At 44.3% G+C, this 9,481-nt stretch overlaps 1 protein-coding gene across 4 annotated transcripts in view; it reads right to left on the reverse strand.

The window, feature by feature from the left end:
- KIF23 (kinesin family member 23) overlaps positions 1-7,712 on the reverse strand; it is a 39,306-nt gene extending 31,594 nt beyond the window's left edge. For 3 of the 4 annotated variants that reach the window (XM_024747539.1, XM_024747538.1, XM_024747537.1), the window contains exons 1-3: positions 7,514-7,677; positions 5,469-5,538; positions 4,264-4,392 (exon numbers count right to left, since the gene is read on the reverse strand). In XM_024747539.1, coding sequence (XP_024603307.1) covers positions 4,264-4,392; positions 5,469-5,538; positions 7,514-7,524 — 210 coding nt within the window. In that variant the 5' untranslated portion in view covers positions 7,525-7,677. Of the gene's footprint in view, positions 1-4,263; positions 4,393-5,468; positions 5,539-7,513 lie in introns of all 4 variants that reach the window. The other variant, XM_024747536.1, reaches the window with a different exon arrangement.
- Positions 7,713-9,481: the final 1,769 nt, after the last annotated feature.

Raw genomic sequence — 9,481 nt, forward strand, 5'->3', positions numbered from 1 at the left:
TTTTTGTGGTACGTGGGCCTCTCACTGTTGTGGCCTCTCCCGTTGCGGAGCACAGGCTCCGGATGCGCAGGCTCAGCGGCCATGGCTCACAGGCCCAGCCGCTACGCAAGCATGTGGGATCCTCCCGGACTGGAGCACGATCCCGTGTCCCCTGCATCGGCAGGCTACTGCTTTTTTTAAACTAGCAAATAACAGTCAATATAATCTCATCTGAGTTTTGTTTGTTTGTTTGTTTATTCTTGGCTGTGCCACAAGGCATGCAGGATACTAGTTCCCTGACCAGGGATATAACCCAGGTGCATTGGAGTGGAAGCATGGAGTCTCAACCACTGGATCACCAGAGAAGTCCCTCATCTGAGTTTTTCTATGAAATAAATTTTAAATAAACTGTGACCTTTAAAAAAGAAATAATACTTCAATTATCAAATCTTTCAAAATATGACTATTATTATAAAGCATATCTATATTATCAGAAATATTACCAAACTCCTACTTGGAAAGTAAGATTGGGGACTAGGGTATATATTTCAAGGTAAATTAAAATGCCCTAATTATCCAGGGACTGGAGTTCTATTCTTTCTATTTTTGTTATTTTCTAGCTTTATTAGTTTGTAGACATTGCGATTGTTCCTGTAGGCTTCCTGAATTTCTTGCAATTTTTGCTCCATGAGTGTCAATGCTATTATTTGGTGCATGAGTATTCACTGGAATTTATTATGGATTATAGTCTTTGTCACATGGCCCCTTTTCCCTGTTTTATAACATTTTATCTTAAATTCAACCTGCTCACATATCAGTATCATGACCCTTATGTTTTTAAAATTAGCAGTTTTGTCCCCCAAAAGGAGACACGTATAGATTAGGACTCAAATACATCATCATCATCATTAACAGCAACTTGCACTTAACACTAACCGTGTCCCAAGCGCTGCCTTAGCATATTAGTGAAGCATTTTTACAACCTCTGAGGTAGGTACTATCAGTTATTATGGCTCATTTTATAACTTGTTAAAGATCACACACCTACTTCAGCTAAGCTAACTCTCACCTTTGTAGAAGTTTTTATTCCAATCCTACAAAGCAGCTTTAGAGTTCACAGAAAGAACAAAGAATCTTAGAACTGAAAAGATACATACAGGTTAGTGCTGACAGGTCAATGACCTCCCAGTCCTCATGAACAATCCCCACCCTCTTCCAGGTGAAGAAAACTGAGGCAAGAAGGAACTTGCCCAAGCTCATGAAGCTAATTAGTGTCAAAGCCATTTCCATTCCAACACTTCTTCCATTATCCAGTGTTGCCTTCTGTCAAAAAGCACTGAGAACTTTTAATCCCCACCAAACTTTTAGTACTATTTACACATACATGAAATTAACTCTAATAAAGAAGTAAAATTCAATAAGTCAGTTCTCAACTATTTTACATTCTCAAAGGCCTACTCCTCCATGAAGCCTTCCCAGACCATTCCCTCATGCTTAATCCGTATCTACTGAGTGTTTGGCAAACAGGACAGATACGGTACATATCCCCTAGACGTGTGTATTACATCAGGGGAGAGACAATAAACAAGTAAATAAATCTATAGGTTGGGGTAAGTGCTGTCAAGGAAGTATAGAGAGTACAGGCCGCGAGAGAAGTGGGAGGGGTGCCACTGCTTATGGGGGTAATCTGGACACACTCTCGGAGGAAGTGATTTAAGCTAAAACCTAAGGATAAGAAGCCATCCCGCTAAGAGCTAAGGGAAAAGCCCTGAGGCAAGATTCTGGCTTATCGAAGCAATTTAGGATTGTATGAGTACTAAGAGGTGAGGCGGAGAGAGAGGAAGATTAAGCAGGACTGTGCCCATTTAAAAACTTTATTCCTTAGAAGGTTTTAAACAGGAAAATGGTGACCGGAAGGGGGGGCATAAATTAGGACTGGGATTAGCAGATACAAACTGCTGTACATAAAATAGATAAACAACATCCTCCTGTATAACACAGGCAAGTGTATTCAATATCTTGTAGTAAACCATAATGGAAAAGAATATGAAAAAGAATATATACATGTATGTATAACTGAGTCACTTTGCTGTATACCAGAAGCTAATACAGCATTGTAAGTTAATGGTACTTCAGTTAAAAAAAGAAAAAGGAAAATGTGAGGTCTGATTTCTGCTTTAAAAGATGACTGGCTGCTCTGTGGCAATGGATTAGAGAAGATTCAGAGTGGAAGCAGGTGGTCCAGCTGGCTTCAGTATAGTCTTGTTAATGTTACTCAAAGTGTGGTCAGCAGGCAGGCCAATGCCCCTCTGAGAGCTGTCTGTCTCCAGTCCAGGGGGAGGTAATTACAGAGGTGGAGGGTAAATGCTTAGAACCTCTGTAGCCATTTCACACAGCTGCAACATCCCAGCATGTGATCAGTGGGGCTTATCTCTGAACAGATTATAAACCAGTCCTCTGCTAACTTTGCCTAACAGTTGTCTAACAGTTTCTTGTGGCAAAGCTGCACAAAAGTATCAGTCACCATGCACTGAAAAAAGCTGCTTCTTCACCACAGTTTGAGAAGCACTTGTCTCCGTTAATTAATAACAGGCCTCAGACGAGGGTAGTGGCAGTGGAGATAGAACTGAAAGGACAGTTTCCAGATACACACTGGAGCAGAATTGAAAGGATCTACTAATGAATGGGATATGAGGGGGGACAAGAGAAAGGTAGGGACAGGGTGTCTGGTTTGAGCAAATAGATGGTGGAGGTGCTATTTATTGACAAGAAAAAACAAGAGAGGAAGTGATCTAGAGGGGAAAAAACTCAAGAGTTCTTTTGGACATGCCTGTGTGACATCCAAGCAGTGGACGTTCAAGTTGAGAGTCAGAGAAAAGATTTAGTCTGGAGATAAAAATTCCAAAATTTTTTTGGAATTTTACCATATCATCAACATGTAAAGCCATGGAAAAGTATAGATAGGGAAGAGAGCCCTGGGTATAGCCCAACCTGGTATTTAGAGGTTGGAAAAGGAGGCGAAGCCTGCAGACAGTGGCCAGTGAAAGACAGAACGTGGAGAATTGGAGCGGAAGACAGGACAGTGCTGCTGAGAAACAGATCATAATGAAGACAAAGAGGTGTCCATCACATCTAGCAGCAGAGAGGCCACTGGTGGGCTTTTGACTAGCAATCTCCCTCGAGTAGCGTACACGAAAGAGTGAAGGCAGCTTGAAAGAAGAGATGACACCCTGAATTAATACTTTTTTCTGCATTCCCAGAGTCCATTTCTTTAAACACACCTGTCTTACCAATAAGGGTCACTTGCTTAGCATCTATGCTCCCAGCTAAGTTGTAAGCTCCATAAAGGCAAGGACCGTGTCTTAGTTTTTAAAGTCTCCTTCTATGCTCCAGCTTAGCACATGTTTGTCGAACTGAACTGAACTCTCTTTGTTTAACATTTTACTAAAAATAAAAGCACTTCATAAGGGAGCAATACAAGTATACAACACCGGGGCTTCCCTGGTGGCGCAGTGGTTGAGAGTCCGCCTGCTGATGCAGGGGACACGGGTTCGTGCCCCGGTCCGGGAAGATCCCACATGCCACGGAGCGGCTGGGCACGGGAGCCATGGCCGCTGAGCCTGCACATCCGGAGCCTATGCTCCGCAACGGGAGAGGGCACAACAGTGAGAGGCCCGTGTACCGCAAAAAAAAACAAAAACAAAAACCATCAAGTATACAATGCCTATTAAATGTTATTTCAATCCCACACATGAAACTATATATATACATGTAACTGCCTAGCACAATCAGGTATCATTCCACATTAAACTATTCCTAATATATGCTCTAAAAAGCTATAATCATCCAATACAAGAAATTAATCATCTAAAAGCAATCTTCTAACTCCAGTATACCAAAGGTGTGTCTGTACAGCCCAGAAATTAGATACTTTTTTTTTTTTGCGGTACACGGGCCTCTCACTGTTGTGGCCTCTCTCGTTGCGGAGCACAGGCTCCAGACGCGCAGGCTCAGCGGCCCTGGATCACGGGCCCAACCCCTCAGTGGCATGTGGCATCTTCCCGGATCGGGGCACGAACCCGTGTCCCCTGCATCGGCAGGCGGACTCTCAACCACTGCGCCACCAGGGAAGCCCCAAAGACACTTTTGATATGGTGGTTAGAGTGAAGTAAATAAGTCTTTCAATAAAGTGGAAACACATGAATGTTGTTAAATGGAAAACATGGAAAAGTCATTTAGGAAAGAACCTATCAATTAAAAACAGCTGCTTCCAATAGGAATTACCTCCTTATAGTCTCCATTTCGGTTGAGCCTGTAACCCTCAGGAGGATGAAGCTGAACTGTCGTGTTACTGATCACCTCTATGCAACACTCCTGCTCTGGGAGGCTCAGTGGGCGTACCCTGCAGTACACCTGAAAATACACGAAGGTGCTTAAAGAACAAAGGTTGACTTTTTACCTGACTTTTCATTCATTTATTCATTCAAACATTTGGTCTCTAAACTTAAGTATATATACTTAGAGCTGTGAAAGCCAAGATCTGCTACCCTGCTTCCCAATTTGCTAATTGTCAAATGCAAACAGATATTTTAGATATGAATTTTAAATGCACATGATATCAAAACAATGAGAATTATTTGAAAAGCTGTTAGGATTGTCTGGAATTGGATGTCAATTAAAACTTGCCAGCTTAACACTTCATACACTAAGGTGCGCGATCTGAAATATGGTCTTTTTTTAAATTTAATTTTATTTATTTAATTTTTGGCTGCGCGCGGGCTTTCTCTAGTTGCAGCGAGCGGGGGCTACTCTTCGTTGTGGTGCACGGGCTTCTCACTGCAGTGGCTTCTCTTGTTGCCGAGCACGGGCTCTAGGTGTGCAGGCTTCGGTAGTTGTGCCGCACGGGCTTAGTTGCTCCGCATCACGTGGGATCTTCCCAGACCGGGGCTCGAACCCGTGTCCCCTGCATTGGCAGGCGGATTCTTAACCACTGTGCCACCAGGGAAGCCTGAAATATGGTCTTCTTAATCAGTGATAGGGTTGGGGAAAATCTGTTCAGCACTATATGCAAAGCATCTGGTTCCCACAACTCAAATCAAGAGATACATTCCAGTGCCGATGAAGGGAAGATTTAAAAACCCCAGAGCAAACCACCTTTCTTTTATTTGCCATTTGCTTTTAAAAGCAAGTTCCCAGGCCTGCATGAAGAATTCTCCAAGATAGTTGAAGAATATTTTTTCATTATCTAACTTTTCAAATATAATTAGTTATAGGAAGTCTGCAACTGAAAACCAAACACTTCATTTTACTGGGCTAATGTATCCTACATAGAAACAAAGTTTCAAAGCTGGAACCAGCCTAAGTCATTTAGTATCATCCTTTCAGCTAAATGTTCTTTGACTCCACTTCCACGTCTCCATCCCTTCCAATCATAAGACACAAAAGGACTGAAGAAAGAAGACACACACAAATTCACAGGGAGACCTTACCCCAACGGGGTCTTTAAGACTCGTTTGGGATCCTTTTTTCACCGGTGGTTTCCTGGGTGTCTTAGTTCTCCTGGCCACAGATACAAAAACATTTCAGTTCAACACTAATATATAAAAGCTTCACCTGTAATTCATACAGAGATGACCTTCCTAGGGTTTATAAAATTATCCTTTAGCAGTTCCACAACACTATATCCCAAATAACATGAATAAGAATAAATTTCCTTAGTAGAAGAGTGTTTGTGGCATGGATAACTCAAAAGTAATTAAAATTTGGCTTAGGAGACATTTTTGCTACTAAAAAATAGAGATAACAGGCCCAAAATGGGGTCACTTGTGCTAAGCCCCACATCACCAAACTGACTCTTCATACCTAACTTACAGTTCCAACCTCTCCCAGGAGTAGAATATTAAACCAGTCAATATGGAATCACCTGGTCAGCGCTAGTGAGGTAATCTGCCTGATAGACCCTTGCCATCCACTAAATGATGTTCACCTTGCCACAGACAATCCACTCATTGCTAGTATAATTCCCTTGTTCCATCCCCCTCTGCCTATAAAAAAAACTTCCATTTTGTACAGCTCTTAGGAGCACCTTTGTGCGTGCCAGATAGGATGCTGCCTGATTCATGAATCATTGAAAAAAGCCGGTAAGGTCTTTACAATTTACCTAGTTGAGTTCTCTTTTTTAGTATCTATTTATAGTTCTGTATGTAAAATAGCTTATTCTCTTGAGCAACAATTTTACAGACACTACAAATTTGAAAAATCTACAGATAGTTGACCACACTTATCTCGAAAGTCATTTACGTAGGTACATAAGCACACACGCCGTGCCAACAGCCCACTGCCAAGGCAGACAAGTGATTAACTTCAATAAATTATAAAAATGCAGATGGAGGAATCCATTCTTTCATCAAGATTTGTCTTTACTTTCAAGCAACAAGGGATTACTGAATTCTCAAAACTATCACCCTTTGTCCTCAAACAAAATGTGGTCCCCAAACTGCAATTTCGTGCTCTCTTAAGTAGGGACAGTAGAAAAAGATATTTTGCTTTATTCACCATTTCTCTAGCATGCCACTCTCCCCTTTCCCCCATTTATCTATAGACTAGAAAAACATTTAACACTAAGTGAAATTACTGGCTTGGATTTTAGGTTATTAAAATACTTCTTCAACCCCTTCCCAGATGAAACAAGCAAAGTCGTGTTTTAAGTGCAAAATATTACGGTAGGCTTACTTAAACTCAACATTTTTCCCCAACGATCTCGACTTTAGCCTCTTAAGAAAACAAGTTGCCTTTGCAAACGACTAGCTACGTGATGGTGCTAATTATAAAGGCAGCCCTTTTCTTTGCACAAGTATTTCTTTACCCAGCAGCAGTCAAGGAATTAGGCTGAGCTGCAAACGTCACCGACTCCGTGAGGAATGCGGGCGTGGGCTTTTGTGTCGGCGGCGGGGCTGTCTGAGACCCAAGAACAGAGCAAAATAACTGGCCTTCACCCGGGGGTGGTCGCGGCCCTCAGGCTACCGCGCTAGGCTAAGAAAATCACGCAGTGCGCTCGGACGCCGGGGCTCTCCGGGGGCTGAGACCACCTACCCAACCCCAACCCCAGGACACAACACTCGGCGCACCCATGAGACGACCCCCGGCCCGCACTAACTCCGCAAAATGCAACCCGTGGGTGCGGGCGGCAGGGGATGCAAGGGGAAACTTAAGAAAGGGTAGAGGCGGCGGTCCCGGAGCCAGGTGGAGGGCGACCTGGCTAACCCGAACTGGGGTTGCCGCCCAAACTTCCCCCTCCTCCCAACTTGGGGCCGACATTTCCTGGCCGAGTGAAGCGAGGGCGGCGGGGAGCCGGACGGGGTCGACGCGGACGGGGTCTCCGCGCCCGGGCTCCCCCTGGGCGGTAGTGATGGGGGCTCCCTCCCACTTTGGGGGCTGCGGCCCGGGAGACGCGGGGCTCGGTACCGACGGCGTGTCCCGGGGCCTGCTGCGGCGGCAGGAGACGCCGGCCCCGGCTCCGCGGCCCGGTACTCACGCTGGCTTCATGGCAGCAGGCTCCGCGCTGCCCAGACGTGCGAGCGGGACGCCGGACTCGGTCGGGCGGGCTGGCGAGGACGGCGGGCCGCAGGAACCGGCCGCGGGCACCGGGGCTCGGCAGCTCAGGCGTGGCGCTCAGAAAAGCCTAGAGAAGCAGCTCCGGGACCAGGTGAGCTCGCGCCCGGCGCATTTCAAACGGGCCAATCAGTGCCCGCCTGCGGGAAAGGGGCGTGGCCTCAGGAAGCGCCTGCGTCTCCCGGAGAGGCGCTCGTCTCCTAGGCGACCGACGCAGAAAGGTCAAGGGCTGTCTGCGTGTCTGGGCTTCAGGGCTGGAGGGGGAAGCGGAGCTCAAATATTAGAAAATACAACCCCTTGAATTTTCTGAGGAGAACACTGAGAGTTTCTTCTCCCACAGCACAAGAAGTCCAATGGAAGGGCAAATCCAGGGTTGATTCATAAGTCAGCAGTGTCGTTCCGGCCCAGGTGTGTCCTTTCCTTGGGCTGTACCTGCGCAGTCTCAGACTCCCTCTCTGGCTTCCAGAGCATCACAACACCTTGGCTTCCTTTCTATCTCTTCCTCAACCTTCCTGGGATCTCCCTCTCTAAAACCTCCAGCTCTTTCCAGAACCAGTCTTTTCTAAGATGAACTGATTCTATCTCACTTCGACCTTTGCGCCTAAACCAATGACTATCAAATACACATCTACATCTGTGCTCTCATGGAACTGTAGTCCCATCTCCTCAACTTCCTATAGGACCAGACACCAGTAAGGATACACATAATTAATATCCTCGGCCCATAATGTTCCACATAAAGATGGTTCCAATCTCTGCTGTTACAAACATACAATGAATAAACTTGGAAATTCATCATTTTACACAGAATGGCTGTGTTAAAGAGTATATGTGTATGTAATATTTCACAGGTATTGCCAAATTGTCCTCCACAAAGGTTGTCCAAAGGCACAATCCCACCAGCCATGTATGAGACCACCTGTTTCTCCACAATTCTCAGATAGCAAAGTGTTACCAAACTTTTCTGTGACTGTTGATCTAATAGATGAAAAAAAGTCACCAATTTAAATTTCTCTTATGATGAATGAGGTTGGGTGTCTGTGCCTATGTTCAATAGCCATTTGTGTTTCCTTCTTTGAGAACTATGTTCATAGCCTTTGCCTTCTTCTATTGGGTTTTTCTTATTGATTTGTAAAGCTCTTCACATATTAAGAAAATTGGTCCTCATCCAAAATTTGAGTTCAAAGATTTGTATAGTTCATAACTTGGTTTTTATTTTAATTAGTTTATGTTGTTTTGTGACAGCTTAAGAAAAAATTTAAGGTAGCCAAATTTATCAGCCTTTTCTTTTGGGGCTTCTGTTTTGTGCCATACTAGAAAAAAGTCTTCCCCACTCTAAGATAAATTTTTTTAATCTTTTATTTTTCCTAGTGCTTTTATTGCTTTGTTTTTTATGTTTAAGTCTTTGAACCATTAGAACTTTATTTGTTGTCAAATGAGAGGTCTGTATTATTTAGGAATTGGGCTGGGCTGCTGGCCACTTACCTCTTAATTACACTGCAGCCTGGCTTTGGCCTCAGTCTTTCCACTGGAACTCTTCTCACCAAGAACACCACCTCATTGATGCTAAATCTATTTGATCCTTCCCCACCCTTATCTTACTTGACCTCTTAACACACTAAAAATATTTCCCATTCCTCTCTTCCTGTGCCTTTGTTTTACCTCCTAGCTTTCTAACCCCTCTTTCTCAGCCTCATTTGTGAGTTCTTTTTTCTCCCTTAAATACTGTGGCTTAGGGTTTTCACCTGGTGGTCACTAGCTGTGCCCTCTCTGCAGGCACTCCCAGCCATTCCTATGACCTCACATTTGCTCTTCTGAGCTCCAGAATCGTATGTCCAACAGCCTACTGAATTCTCCACCTGGGTGCCCCACAGGCACCTCACACCTAACA

The sequence above is a fragment of the Neophocaena asiaeorientalis genome, unplaced genomic scaffold, assembly GCF_003031525.2.
Source record: "Neophocaena asiaeorientalis asiaeorientalis breed wild unplaced genomic scaffold, Neophocaena_asiaeorientalis_V1.1 scaffold591, whole genome shotgun sequence".
Taxonomy (NCBI): domain Eukaryota; kingdom Metazoa; phylum Chordata; class Mammalia; order Artiodactyla; family Phocoenidae; genus Neophocaena; species Neophocaena asiaeorientalis.